Raw genomic sequence first — 15411 nt, forward strand, 5'->3', positions numbered from 1 at the left:
GAAACTGTGGTGCTGCGTCTGTGGGAGAGTATTGCATGTAATTTAGTGTTAACAACTGAGTTGAAAGCGTAAATTAGCCACTACCCTTTACGGTGGCTAATTTACGTTTCAACTTAGTTGTTAACACTAAATTACCCACCAAAACTCTTAACCTACTTCCTAACTCATATTAATAGAAAGGTGCGGTTACTGTACTTAGTAATTGTTCCACCACAATGGTCTCGCACAAAACAAACTTAGACACCCTTTGAAAAACGTTCTCTGGTCCCCTGATAAAGGATCGTATTTTTTCGGAACCTATCTGACGAAGTGACGCGAAGAGAACAGTCGCTGCGGCCTGTGTCGTAGCAATGTCACCCGCTACCTAAAGATTTGTGCGCGCTGAAAGTGTTACGTAGCATTTCGCGTAACTGAGTTGCGTGTTTATGACGCAAAGTCGCAAGGACTTTTAGCAGAAATTTTCACAACCTGAGTAGCGAGGGTTTTTTCATGTTAAGAGATGGGTGTTTCTCTTTCACGTTCATCGGGACGAACAGCTGAAGCAAAGTATATTCATTCCATTGACACCAAAGAGTCAAATGGCGAAAATGATGAATTCTTGAACCAACGCACGAAAGGAAAAACAAGCAAGGGTAGAAAAAGCACATCAAAACGGACCGAAACAGCATTTTTCCAATTCAAAGCAACGAAAAGCAATCCATGGGATATATTTGATAGCCTTGATACCATAGTCTCCAGGAAATCTGTCCCGTTTGCTGCCCTTCCAGATGATAGCCCTCAAGCTTTGGCGGGCTCGGTGGTTGGTGACGAGGATATCACAGGTAATCAGTCCAAGGATGGAGCTGTCACACATAGCACAATCGGTGATACGTTCCTTGAAGATTTCGATGACAGGAATTCAACAAAGGAGTGCGCGGAAAAAATGACGGGGGCGAAAAACGGAGAAATCATAGCGCAAAGGGTGACACTACCCTTTAAGAATGACGAGACCCGCCGCAACCCTCAAAAGCTAAAAAGTATTGCGCATATCCTAGTGCCTCTATCTCGTAGAAACTGTGCGGATGGAAGAGGAACTAAGTGGGAAAGCGTGCCAGACCAGACCACGGAACAACCTCATAGCGAAAATGAAATGGTTTACCCTAATAATGATTTCAGGGAAACTAAACGGCAAAGTGTACCAGATTTAACAATGATACGGACCGGTAGCGAGACCGGAACAGTTTGCCATAGTGACAATTATCATGCTTAACCTTCATAGTTTTACTCCTGCAAAATGTCCTTGATCTTTCTTGAATTAAAGAACGTAAATTCGAAAATGCTTAAAGCTGATGCATTTAAGTGATGATGTAAAAACATGTTGAATTATAGGAAATTTGGTTGCCTGGCCACTATTAGTTTTTGTCTTCTTAAATCCTCTACCCGGTCCCTCCTTCATTGTTACTCCATAGGAAGCTCTCAGTCGTGTACTCAAGTTTCCTCTATCAAATTCTCAGGGGTTCGGCTTCAAATCTGAACACATTTTTCTTCTTTAGCCGTTTCCAGCGCTTCCTTCCCAGCCTATAAAGCAAAGAGACACGGTGGTAAAATAACACTGATCTTATTGCACAACACCCAATTCTGGCATGATAAGTGAAAGCCCTGTAATCGAATCAAGCCATTTCAACTTTCTGTTTTTTCTCAAGTCTACAGAGTACACGTTTTCTACGTCCCAATATGTTAACCCTCCACTTATCTTCCCGCAGAGACCGGCTACCGAAGCACGCGAAGAAGGGGGTAGTCCGTAAACGCCTCAGGTTGCCCCTATCGTTACTCACGTACTAAGCTGCCTCTCAAGTACTTTTATAAGGAGTCTCAGCTTCTTCACTTTTAAAATACAATTCAACCTCCACACTGCTGAAAATGGTAATACAAGAAGTAGGGTTGATACAAGTACCCAACCGAAAGAGATGGTTTCTTCAGAGGCTTTATTGTTTCCTTGAAAATATTTTACTTAAATTTCAGCTCTGCATTGGACATAGGTGTTCTGAAAATGTACTACAGTACAGTCATACAGGCAAGAGGGAATCTTCTCATAACCCTACTTCTTGTATGTACAGGTCCTAATGACCCTTCAGTAGTCAGAAACAATATATTAAATACTTCGAGGTGAAATTCAAGTACGCAATCTCAAGGTTTATATTTTTATTCATTATTGTGCTATGTATAACAATAACAACACACCAATCGTTTGAATTGATGATATTAAATTTCTTTATTCCAGGTTTTAAGAATTCAAATGGACAGATACAAAGTGTCCTAGTTTCTTTACAGTTTAAAACCCTTGTCCAAAACTGTCTTCAGCTATCGTAGGATAAAACCCATTTACCAAAAATTATATTGGTCAACAAATTGATTTATTGATAATCATTAAAATAAAATGCACAGAGGGGAAGGGACAACTTTCACACCACCATAGTTGTAAAGAGATCTATTGCAGATAATCTACACCACAACAGATTTTTATCTCTAAATACATGTAACTTCTTAAAGTGGCAGCAGATGAGAAAGATATACAGAACACGGTAACCAACAAAAAACTAAAGATCATTCATCACAAATGCTGCAAACTTTTCAAGGTCATATATGTGCAAGGGATTAAACAGTGAGTGTTGAACCTATTCTTGGGCTGTGCTTCACCAGCACTAGGGTGTCACAGGCAACTAACTACTGTTTTGGAAACCCCATATTTCTAAGGGGGCACCTGGTTATTCCACTGAAGGGAAGATCCAGGTGGTGGTTTCGCGGTGTAAATTGAAAATGTGCTCTGTTTCAGCTGTCATGGTACATTTCAGAACTACCTCTGGGAGCTGAGAGGACAGAAATTCCCTTGGTTAACAAGCAGAAAATTCTTCACTGGCTATGTGTTATTACATGAACACAATAACTTCTGTGTATTTTATAATTTTCCTCATTCTCATCATCTGAACTTTAACAATGTATTACAAATTGAAGATAATTAAATACTGTTCACTCTATAGAATCAAAATGTTAACCTACATGAAGATAATGCAAGATATTATCAGTAGTAACAACAGCCATGTTGACCCTGATAACTCGTACTAAAGCAAGAAAATGGTTGGACAGAGAAAAAGTTCCCCCAAATGAGTGACCCCTAAGTGAAGTATGGCTTAAACCCTTTGAGAACCAGAATTAATCAGTATCTGAGTACTTTTTATATCAGCTAGAGGGAAGTAAATGGATGAAAGGATGGTATAACACCTTTGGAAGGGAGCATAACTGATCGAGTTTTCAACATTGATTACTTCAAGTTTGTCTACTGAGCTACTGTCATGGCAATTAAGCTCTTGTTGGAATAATGAGACTTTTGATTGAATTCAGCAAAGCAGCCTGCTTGCAACAAAAATATACATGTACTTTACACATTATGACTGCTGACCAAAGCAAGTTAATTACTAACCACAAAATATAGCAATAACACTTTTTCTATTTACTGTACTTGTAATAATTTTATAACCTTGACTACAGCTGCTAAAAGAATTCATTCACAGCCTCACTGACCCAAATTAAAAGTTCAACTATACAAATATCCCTTTTTTTTTTCTACTGAGCTCCATAGACACTCTCGTCACTGTATGCTATGTAGAGGAAGAAGTCTTCTTCATGATGTTCTTGGTAAAGCTGACCCATCGTTGCACTCGTGGGGGGGATGACATTGTTCACAAAAAAGAACAAGGCATCTTCAGGTCTGAGATGAATTCGCTTCCGAATAAGGAAGTAAAACTGTCCAACTATGGAAGATAAAAGTAAAAACACCAATATTAATTTTCACATGACCACTTTTCCTGTCACAGAATTGCATGACTTTCTACGACTAATGATCAGTATTAGTTTATTTGTAATGGGTAAAGAGACATCTGATCAAGGTGTCTCTTGTTTTGTTGTTCTGACAAAATTTTCAATTATTTCCTTTGGTTTTCCTGGCAATAACTGTTTTCCAAGACTTCTTCTAACTAGAACTAAGTACATGCCTTCATAACCAATAGAAGATGGGTAGGAATGCTGAATAACAAGGCTATGGGACCTTCATTTGCTTTGTCAATGAGTTTCACCCACGCCAAAATGTAGCTTGTAATGCAGGAAACTTGCATAAATTTGTGTGATTAGATTTCAGAACAGCAACCTAAAAGAGTAAAACCATCATGGTTTCCCATACTACCATCTCATTTCATGTTAGAAACTAATCATGACTAAGACTAAGAGCTGATGGGGGAAGTCATCATAAAAAAAATGTATCCTTAGTGGGAACCACATTCAATAAACAATCACATACTTAATCCTATTTGAACTTAATATTTTGACAAACCTGTCAAATCTGAGGGAACCAGGTATTTCTTCTTATCCAAGTCTCCTATCCTTGCTTTTGGTGCTTTCTCAACAATAACCTTATGAAAGAGAAGAACAAAACAATAAATGCAATGCAAAATAACAAAATCCAGACTGACAGGTGGTCACTTTATTATTTTTGTCCACTCCATTGAGGGTCCACTTTACATATTTTCACTTTTTTAAGTTAATATAATGGATAATTTCACACAACTACCAGTTGCTTCTACATCTCCCCTTCATTTCAACTTGAAACTCTTCAATAAAGTGCCACTGTTTCATGATACTGCTTTGAAATGTGTGATGACTCAGCACCATCCAAAACATTCCCACACTGTAGTCATCATACACCTACACTCTTCTACAGTAAAAAAATTAATTGTTTTGTCATAGTTAAATTCCTCAATAAGATCTCAGAATTCAAGGTGAAATTTTTCTCCTCAATGTATACAGAAGAAATTTGTCAAAAAATGCTCACAAAGCTTAATTTATCAGCCTCTGAAAGCATTTCAAAGAACTTGTTGATTCTAAGTTTATTTATGACCAACTCAAATTCTCTCATACCGAATTACAGTGAAATTTATCATCGGGGTATAACTTAAGAAAGGAATTTAGGTCTTTAATGTAGTCCTCTACAAGAAATCTGTAGGAAATTGCAAGCAATAATTCTTAGTGAATTAAAACATGCCACAACAAGAAGCCATGCATAAATAGATTTTAACAAATATCATATGTATATATATATATATATTCTTTTAAGTTAAGCCATCAAGGTTTTCAACTATTATTATTTAATCGATCTTAATCATTTTTTTTACCATACACACGATTTTTCTGGAATATTCCAGGGAACTGTTTCGCCAGTTTTTATTTCGGAGACAAAGTCTTAACATATGTCAGCTTATCAGTCTAATCAAATGACTTTCTCACACAATCTCAATGCATTTTTAATAGGATTCACTGGATCAAAAATTTGTCAGGCAACATTATCGAGTGAAGAAACAAGCTTTCGTAAGTCGTCAGCTATTTCAGTTTTCACAAGAAAGACAGCTGAAGACGGCATCAAAACATAGCTTACACTCGGAGATTCTGTCGATCTTAAATAATACAGCTTTGTGAACTTTGCCACGGCGTTTATTTACCATTCTGAGAAAGGGAAAAGACAATTTCCTCTACAAGGACATATAGAAATTCCGTGACGTTGCACCAAGAGTTGTCGCTGACGCCATGTTTATTTTCTTCAAATGATATTAAAGTTTCGCTTTGGAAACAACTTCACTTTCTACACAGTAACATAGCTCTTAAGCAGCTGAAACTACATAAGTTGTTCCTTCAAATAATAGTAATCGACTGATCTTAGGAATAAAAATCATGAATTGACAGTAAGTTTTCGATCAGTCGCGAGCCCTACCTACCGGAACTCTGTCCGGGTACTTCTTCCGAATTTTCTCTCCTTCAGCCCGTCGTTTCTCGAAAGGGTGCTCTTCCTTGTATTCCCACTTCATCGATGCACCTTTCAAAAGCAATCTGTTTTCCTTAGACTATACCTAGAGGAGAAAATATTAGCGTTCTACTTCCGAAGGCACAAGAAAATAGCGCTTCACAACGCCACCAGGTCGATCACGTGATGTTGTGTTCTATGACGTAGGGAAAGTTAAGCATATTTTTAGAAGTATTATGACAGAAACCGGAAGCAGGTTTACTCTACCGGAAGTTGCCAGAAATTGGGACCTTTCAGCTTTTCCATGCAACCCTGTGTTGTGCAAAGGAGGATATTTTTCAATAACCTAAAGAGATTACACTTCGTCAACAGATATACCTGCCTACCCACATATAGCTCATTACACTACAAATCTACCCAGATTACTATTCGTGAATGGCATATTACTGTCACCTTGAATATAAATATAAATGATAATATATTGGAAAATAAATAATGAACATTGGAAATCAGTTTTATTCAACTTTGTCATGATTACCCTGACAGGCCTTTTTAATGCAGGCAAACTACCAACAGTATTGAAAGTGTTTGATACTGATTATCAACTGGAATATAGTGAAAACTACTCTATTGACCAAGAAACTGCTATAGAGGGATATCAGTACTGTAACTCTTTACAAAAAGCCTTTGAGTCGCTCATATCTGAAAACTACACCAATTTCATATTAACAGTAAGGTGTATTGCTTTTGCAACCCATTGCTATAGTAATATGGGGTTCAAAATATTTTATTCTCACAGTAGAGATTTATATGGTTGAGGGCTGCCTCAAGGTACGTGTGTTCTTCTTGAAATATTTTCCCTTGATAGTTAAGTGCATTATTTTCAGAGTATACACAACAATGATATATTTGAAGTGAGAGGAGTACAAATTGAGAATATTGAAAATAGAATGGTTTCTCAAAACAGTGTGAATGAAACCCCAAACTTTAATCCAAGTTATGCTGTAGCTTTATACTCTCTTTGCTAACTCCAAATAAAAACAAACCAATTGGAGGGTAATAGTACAAAATATGCTGAAGTATATTTCAACGGTTAATGGGAACCACTCTTACAATTAGTAATTCATCTGCTACTAAGCTTTGGTGGTGACTTTTTGTTTTCTTTTGGTATTTAGAAAAATAAGCAATTTGTTTTCTTGCATGAGTTAAGTGTCATCACCCTAACACTTGGGGCTGTTTATAATTAAAAGCTTTCTCAGCCTGGAATCTGTTGTCAACCAAGAAAAAGAACACATAAGAAGACAGCCTATTTGGCAAATGGCTCAGCCCACTACAACCCTTTAACCTGCAAAACAAAATTTAATCAAGAAAAAACTATAAAAAGAAGGAAAAAACAATGGAAAAAGTGTCAAGTAACAAGTATTGAAATAATGCCATTAATTGGCACTAACTCCCCCCACCCCACCCCAGAAAAGGGTCTTTACACTACATAACAAATGCTGTTTTCAGCTCTCTGTATACATATGTGAGAAACCTGCATCACTGGCATACCAAGACAGAAAAAAGTTACAGGATAAACCAATAATTTCACAAAAAAATTAGGCACAAAGAAAAAAACAAAGTTTCTTTCTAACAGAAAGCACGAGTGAACGCAAATATGCGTCTAGTTTAAACATAGGCATACTATGCATGCACGAGTTATTTTTTGGGGGGTTAGTGGATTACTTGAAACATTGTAAGTGATTTCTAAATTCTTACAAAAGGAAAGAAGGGTATTAACGCGGAAAAGAACGAAAATGTCGAATTGACTCACACACAGGTATTTTGTGGTAGATTGCGTGTGTTGTGCGAATAACTTTAACCAAAAATAAACTGTACCGGATACCTGTTAGTACAAAATGCAGACTGCAGACCGAATATAAAATGTAGACTAGGCACAAAATGTAGACTACAGAGTGCGTACAAAATGCAGACTGAGAATCTAGATCTAAAGAGTTTTTTCGTCTGGTATGTGATAACATGTCATCTTACAACTTACCGAGCGTCACGCAATCGCTTTTCCGCGATCAGCCTTCACGATTATTTGCGCTATTTTGGAATATTCCTGGCCGATTTCTTGATGAAAATCAATCGTAATATAATTTCAAGCCTTTATATAGTCTTCTCACTTTGCGCGCGAGTTGGTTGGTGTGATGTCTGTACAGAGTTTACCAACGTAATAAAAGTAGATGTAGATATAGATGTAGACGAGATGTCACTATTGACAGCTTCTCATATGGTCCGTATTATCATCTTTTTAGGGCGGTATGTTTTTATTTTGTTGATAAAAATACGGACCAAGACCAAAACTGTTCCTTTGACTTGATATATTTTCGACGTTAATAGATCACATCATATTGACTTACCGCCGTTAATAATTCATTCCAGATAACAAAATCAAATAAACATGCTAACGATGGTATCTGCATTCGTCCTTGGCCAAACACAAACGACTCCACAAGATCACTTTCTCCAGACCTTGAAAACATACATAAAATCATCCGTAGTGTATTTTGATCAGAAATTCATCGAGAAATAGCACCGAGCAAACCAATCCAGAAAAATATAATTGGCACACTCAACAAATCAGGAATCTTGCAACACAGCCTGCCGTTAAAGAACTGCTCAAGTCAAAATGTTTGGTGCAATTCATCAACACCTCAAGTAATATTTGATTCAAAATTTTTCCACTCACTCTCGTCGTGGAGGAACAATAACCATGATCGTGCTACAGTGCACAGAACTCCATTTTCTCTCGAACAACTATTTATCCACCATTTTCACAGCACGAGTAACACGTTACTTACAGGTAATCTTTCATCTGTCCAGAAGTATCGCATTTCTAATAAAGCGCAGTGAAATACACGTTAAAAACACAGAAAAGCCAACATTTCTCATTCTAAAAGATGTTTCCGGCCATTTCACAAACCGCTCTCTTCGAATCCCCCATTACTTCGTTGAAATTTGAACACGTCTCAAACCAAAGAACAAAACGACGCTCTGATTGATGCGAGATACATACCCTAATGCGGCGATCTGATTGGTGCGAGATACATACCCTAAACGATCTGATTGGTGCGTGAGCAACATGCCACTCTCTGTGCGCTAATGTAGATGTTATTTTTTATTTTTATAAAAATGCAAACCGGAGACACATTCCGGCGAGGTTTTCTAGAACTGTCTCGAATTCTACCACCCCCGTTAAATGTTTAGTCAAGGCAAAGTAAGCAAGGAGGAAAACTCCGCTACTGCTTGATTATAAGCCATTTTTGAAGCAATTTATTCTTCTTCTACTTATAATGACAAACTGATAGGAAAACTAGAAAATAAAAAACAGACCGGAAATCTTGTCCGCTGTTTAAATAGATCTATAAGGTTATGAACTGCAAAAAACCAGAAAGTAAATAATTCACAGGTTCACTAAAAAAATGAATTATCCGAGAAACTGAGTTTCATTGTGTCATTACTAATACTTTGCTGACTAATCGAAAATATACAATAGTGTTGAATCTACATCTTCTTCCGTCCCTACTTTCGGTTTCAATTAGGCTCCTGGTGATGACAATCACAAAATTCAAACTCGGTAATTGTTAAAGTGAAAATGATAACAAATCAAGAAGCATAATGAAAGTCAATAAAAGAATCAAATTAAGAAATGTATGTAAGGCCTGCGGTAGTATTAACAGTTCCATCAAGTCAGCGCTTGAAGGCAAAGAGAACTGGAATGATGCTAACGATGATTGCTGATATATCCACTTTATCCACGTCTGTTACGGTTTAGGCTTCTTTTAATCCAATGGCCTCAAGGTACCTGTTGCAGAAGTCGTGGCAGTTGTTGCCAAACATGAAATACGATCCAAATTGTTTCATCACTGCAATTGCTTTGTCAATTAGAATCTCTCCAGTGGCTTCGATTACTCCGAGGTATTCCATCTTAGGCTTCAGAGCTTTGTCAACTTTCTTCGTCACAGGGTAAATATGTTTCCTACCGTTAATTGAGATAAAACCAAGCTCTACAGAGACGAATTGCTCGTCATTTGTAGAGAGAACAATGGATTTGTGGGCACTAATGCTTCTTCCTTGAATCGAGTAAACTTTGTACTTCAACGTCTTGGTCAAGTCTGGTAATAGACCTTGTTCGCCAAGCTCGGTCAATTGCTGCATGTATTTCTCCAAATACTCATCTGTATCGAGCATTGGTTCAGCGAATATATACCCACCACTCGACATTCTCCTTTAAAAAGCCGATCTTCACACGTTTTTTTAGCCTCCAAATCTCGAAAGTAAAAGCCCAGAAATTCAGTGCGAGTTATGCAAATCAGGCAAGTTGGTGCGATGCAATTGGATGGTCTCATTTTCAGAGAAATTTTACCGCACAATTGCTTCTAATCAAAGGAGGTTCTCCCTCAGAAATACAAAAATATCAATAACTATTCTGACGCAGATGTTTCCAAAGCTCGACACGTTTGCTTTATAGTTTAATTAGTGTAATCACTTTAGGTTACTGAAAACAAATTCTCTTTTGCAAAACGCCGTGTTGCATGGAAAAGTTGAAAAGTTCCAATTTTCTACGCACTTCCGGTAGAGTAAACCTGCTTCCGGTTTCTGTCATGATGCTTAAAAAGTTTAGTCGAGGCAAAGTAAGCAAGGAGAAAAACTCCGCTATTGCTTGATTATAAACCATTTTTGAAGCAATTTATTCTTCATTACTAATAACTTGTGACAAACTGATAGGAAAACCAGAAAATAAATAAACAAACCGGAAATCTTGTCTGCTGCTTTATTAGATCTCAGAAGTCTTGAAGTCTTTAATAAACCATAAGATAAAAGATACATATCCTCTGTTACATAAACGAGAAACTGTGTAATGATAATTACAGTAATATACTATGGCCAAAATTAAATTATGTAATTATTACAGGTTGTGTTCAAAAATTAGTCTATTCACAAATGTGTTCATAAAACGTTCTGTGTTAATCTTTGGGCGGAGGCAAACCTCGCGACGTAAATTACATTGCTGGGGTTTAGGCTTCGGCAGAATTTCATTTTAACCGATGATGGCTTAGGGCCCTAGCTCCACTAAATAATTTCTTATCCTGCATATGCATGATATCATTGACATTCAATGGAACTGAAATATAACGCCGCTTGTAACATCTTTTTAAAAAGCTCTGTACTGTGTTTAGATCGAGTTCATACGCACCATACACTGAAAGGCCATAAGTTAAATGAGGTAATACAATTGTCTTAAAAAGGAGATCTTTTTAATTCTGGTCATATTGTTCCTTTCTCAGAGTTCTTAATATATGGAGGCACTTGTTAGCCTTAACTAGTTTGACCTTAACATGAGAACTAAACTTACAATCACTCTGAAGTGTGACTCCGAGTAAGCACTATTCATTATGTTGTGGAATGCAATTGACTGGATTATAGGTGTCCTTGTTCGATTTCTTTCTAATTACAAGCTCTTTGCATTTACTAGGATTACATACAGTTCTCTCGCGACCAATTTAAAAACTCATTCACTAAGGTTACAGAGGTATCAGTATTGCCTAGTACCGGCGATAAATTTCCCCATAGCAACAAGGCTGTGGTGGGCAAGCGAATTAGGCATTCCTTGACAACAACAACAAGACTTTGACCTATCAGGTGTGACACTGCAAGACAATAAAGACTGCCTTATACCTTTTGTTTCCATTTTAGAAATCTGGTTTTTAAAAGAGTGGTAGTTTAGTGTTTGTCTTTTATACGAGCAAATTTTTTTTCTCGCAGATCTTTTGTAAAACTGAATATATAGTCCCTGAAGGGACGCGATCGAAGAACGTGACCAGCAATGGCGGCTACTTTCACCGGTAAGTTATTGATACTTTTTGTCGTATCTTCTAGACTAATAAATCTTTTCCAACGATCGAGATTCTGATCTTTATTACTTTCTTTCATATTCTTTGGTATTTTAGAGAATAATATACAGAGCCGTAGCGACTTTATGCCATTTCAAGTGATGTTTCTGTGGGACATATTTTATGTACTTCATCGCGACTTCGTGTGAGATCCACAGTGTTGTGTTGAATCTCAGTTCGTAGTTTCGGTTTAACAAATTATCTTATCAAATTATCTTATCTTCTGTCTTTTTTAGATGAATAAGACTTAATAGAAGATGAATTAAGTGATTTGTCTTCTTTACTCACGATGAGTTTTACAATAGAAGGGGAAAATGGTATGGTTTTCCTTTAACTTTGAAGGTCTACGTAGCGTCTATTGACCTTTGTGTGGGGTTTATTCTTTCCTTCATTATACATGTAATATTGTTTATACCATCTTATATGATCATTATTTTTTATTGCCAAATCCTTAAGATGCCAATTACGACGACCAAGGGACAGTAGAAATCACTAAATTGAACAAAAATCGACTTCATTGTTGTGTCCCACGTTGTAATTGGGATTCGCGATATCACGGCAAGCTGTCTTTCCATCGTTTTCCGAAGCATTACGCTCTAAGAAATCAGTGGATCATCAAAATAAGAAGAGACGTAGGACCTTACTTCACGGTAAACTCTTAAGTTAAGAAAAGTGAGTACTAAACTTTCCATGAAGCAGGATTGTAAGAATGTTTGTGTTGTCTTTTTCTTTAGATAACAAACAATACAAGAGTCTGTTCCAGGCACTTTTTGGAAAGCGATTATAGGCCTCCAACCCCAACAGGAAAGGCTTTACTGAGAACTGGCGTTGTACCCTCGGTATTCAACTGGCGTACGAACACTTAGCAAAGACGAAAAGTAATACGCCTTGTGGATAGGTAGGGTATATACAGGCGGCCCGAGCTCACGTCTGGACAAAAAGCCAACGATTAAATCATGAACCCGTCACGCGTTGTGTGACTCGGTGCTAAGTTACGAGAGGAACCGTTAAAAATTTGAACACGTTGTCCGTTGTAGTTTCCGGTGATTTCTGCTGTTTCCGCCTGGTTATAAGGAATATGTGGGGAACGAATTTTGGTCGATGTACAACGGTAAATATTTCGAAATATGAATATTTTACTCGTAGAATCAATAACACTTACTCGCATCCTGTGTATCCGTTGTAGTTTCCGGCGATTTCTGCTGTTTTAAGCTTGCTTTACCATAACTGTTATTCCTGTGAAAGGACGAAGTCTCTTTCTGTTGGAAATGAACTTTGCTTTTTGTGCTTGCATTAGCCTGAGTTTTTATTCTCTAGAGTTTTTTCTCTTGGTATGCAATCCCTAAAGAATCAGGTGAGAAATGACACCAATGTCAGACCAAAAGAAAACACAAATAAGAATGGCATTGTCAGATTTAAAACTGATAATAATGATGAAATCTCTGTGGTATCAAATACTTTGCTACTGCACATCAATCAGCAACTAAAAGAAATATTGTCAACATCAAACGACTGTCTATTTGCAGGACTTAGCATTACTACAGTAGGTGATTTGTATTAACTTCCACCAATTTCAAGATGATAGAGTTGACTAAAAATATGAGACAAAAGGATGACCAACCATCCACAGAGTTATTTAATAGATTCAGAACTGTTTAAGAACTGCTCCACAAACAGAGGGTGACATTCAATGCATTCAGTCAAGACTAGTGTATCTTGAAGATACTGATTACCCAGTATCCATTGTTTTGTATTTTTGGGACAGTTTTTGGTGTATCTCCTGGTTATTTTTTATATCCCTAAATTGTTTTTCTCCAATAATATTTTTTTCTCTGCTGGCTCCATTGGTTTATAGCATTGTTTTTTTTCTATGTTTAATCATCAATTTTTTTCTTTCCTTTCTATCAACTACTTTACATGAGCTGGTAGCAAACAGTATTCTGTGATTGCCCAGAGTATTATATTTCTCTAGTTTTTTTTTCTGATGGCACCAACAAGTGAAGCCATTCCATTTTTGTTTTTAGTGTACTGAATAGGGGACTTGTGTCTTTCATTATAAAGCTGGGGGGAATACATATATTTTGATTTTTTTTGTGAGTTTAAAGGTACATCTGATGCAGTACAAAGATATCAAAAACCCTGTGCTTTCATTAATATGTATTATTTCATTCCCAAGAATTGACTTGCTTTGAAGTGAATCAGCTAATAGTCCTTCACTCTCAAACAAATTATCCAAATTTTATTCAGTTTCACAAACATCTACAGTTCTTGGAAGATTAGCTGGTGATTGCTGGTTGTGTTCTAACCTCGATTTACAACACATCTTTTTGCCTTTGTCAATAATGGTGGGTACAGATGAGTTGTAATTCAAGTCATTACATGATTTCATTATAGAGTAGTTAAGAAAGTATAGAGCTACAGCACAACTTATGCCCCGTGCACACCAAAGCTTAAACATGTTTAAATCTTGTTTTACTAAACTGATTTTATTAAAATACCTGTTCACACCGCGGGCGCGTGTAGCCAAACATGTGTGTGTACTTTACCCGGCCATCCAACACATATATCAAGAAATAGATAATTACAATCTACTAGCCCCTGAAGGATTAATGAGTGGAATCCCTTCCTGTTAACCAAATACTGGAATAGCTCCGACCTGTGATTGGATGATAAAAATAGTAAAAGTTAATAAGTTATATTTTAACTCCATGCTCGTGAGTATTGTTGACCGCGTGTCTCCAAGCGGAACAATCAAATATCAATGCGAGTGAAAACACCGATGTGTCAAACAAGAAATGGTTACTTACCTAGCGAAGGGAAGGCAGCCTTTCTTGTTCAGCGAAGTCGTTCAGCGATATTCCGGCGATGAAAAAGTCATCTGCTGACTAGCTCTGCTGACTAAACTCATTTAGTCAGTTCAGGCGGACAACCAGAGACTGGAGCCATTCCTGTATTTCACTGCTGACAGGAATAGTACCGACTCGAACGTTTAATAATTTTTTTTTTCAATAATGTTTTAATAATTTTTTAAACAATTTTTTTTTAAAAAATTTGGAAAAATTTAAAACTAAACTAGTGAGCAGCGCTGTGCGAACAGCAATTGTAAAACGTCTTTATTCTCTGACGCGTTTCGTCTAACTGTCGTAAACTTCTTCAGGGAGTTTTACAGGTTACGACTGAACGCCTATATTTATAAGCTATTGTTAGCGGCTATTGCGGTGGCCAATGACCATATGGGCTTGGCTGGAACTACGAGCAGGAATAGGTAAAGTTATGAAAATTTTGAAAATTTCTTTTGAAATTTTTTAGGCAAGATGAGAAATATTTTTGGGAGCCACGGTTTTAGCTAAAAATTTTCAAACTTGAAAAATTGAAGCGGTTTTTTACAGATGATTCATGGAAAGCAGTTGGCAAATTAGGTTAGGATGGCTCGCGTACTTTACAGAAAATGTGGTTTATGTTCTACTCATTCTTTCTTAAATTTAAGTGGTATAAATACCTTGTCTAAAACAGTAGTGTTATACAATAGTAAACGAGATTTACTCGTTCCAATACAGCGTCATGTGATGAACAGCCTTCATTAATTTTAGAACAAGTTTTATAAAATCATTGTACTCTTTCTTGTTCCATCACTGAAAACAGTCAAGG

General features: G+C 36.9%; 2 protein-coding genes across 3 annotated transcripts in view; one reads left to right on the forward strand and one right to left on the reverse strand.

The window, feature by feature from the left end:
- Positions 1-2226: 2226 nt before the first annotated feature.
- On the reverse strand, positions 2227-6016 carry LOC131798911 (gamma-aminobutyric acid receptor-associated protein). Its single transcript, XM_059116574.2, has 3 exons — positions 5799-6016; positions 4364-4442; positions 2227-3788 (listed from the first exon to the last, which is right to left on the reverse strand). Exons 1-3 carry the CDS (start codon positions 5886-5888, stop codon positions 3601-3603), a joined length of 357 nt encoding a protein of 118 aa, XP_058972557.1. The 5' UTR covers positions 5889-6016; the 3' UTR covers positions 2227-3600.
- A 5478-nt stretch (positions 6017-11494) lies between these two features.
- The window catches only part of LOC136276713 (ultraviolet-sensitive opsin-like), a 60446-nt gene continuing 56529 nt past the window's right edge, over positions 11495-15411 (forward strand). The window contains exons 1-3 of one of the 2 annotated variants that reach the window (XM_066171881.1): positions 11495-11512; positions 11636-11715; positions 12498-14108. The gene's annotated coding sequence lies outside the window, so the exon portion shown is untranslated. Of the gene's footprint in view, positions 11513-11543; positions 11716-12497; positions 14109-15411 lie in introns of those variants that run through there. The other variant, XM_066171880.1, reaches the window with a different exon arrangement.

This window comes from Pocillopora verrucosa, chromosome 9 (assembly GCF_036669915.1).
Source record: "Pocillopora verrucosa isolate sample1 chromosome 9, ASM3666991v2, whole genome shotgun sequence".
NCBI classification, from domain to species: Eukaryota; Metazoa; Cnidaria; class Anthozoa; order Scleractinia; family Pocilloporidae; genus Pocillopora; species Pocillopora verrucosa.

What these genes read in the sequence shown, in the direction of transcription:
- LOC131798911 (XM_059116574.2), bottom strand. Translation starts at nt 5,888, where the DNA reads ATGAAGTGGGAATACAAGGAAGAGCACCCTTTCGAGAAACGACGGGCT. An exon ending in AGTACCCGGACAGAGTTCCG is followed by an intron (nt 4,443 to 5,798) that starts GTAGGTAGGGCT and finishes CTCTTTCATAAG; the next exon opens with GTTATTGTTGAGAAAGCACC. An exon ending in GGTTCCCTCAGATTTGACAG is followed by an intron (nt 3,789 to 4,363) that starts GTTTGTCAAAAT and finishes TATCTTCCATAG; the next exon opens with TTGGACAGTTTTACTTCCTT.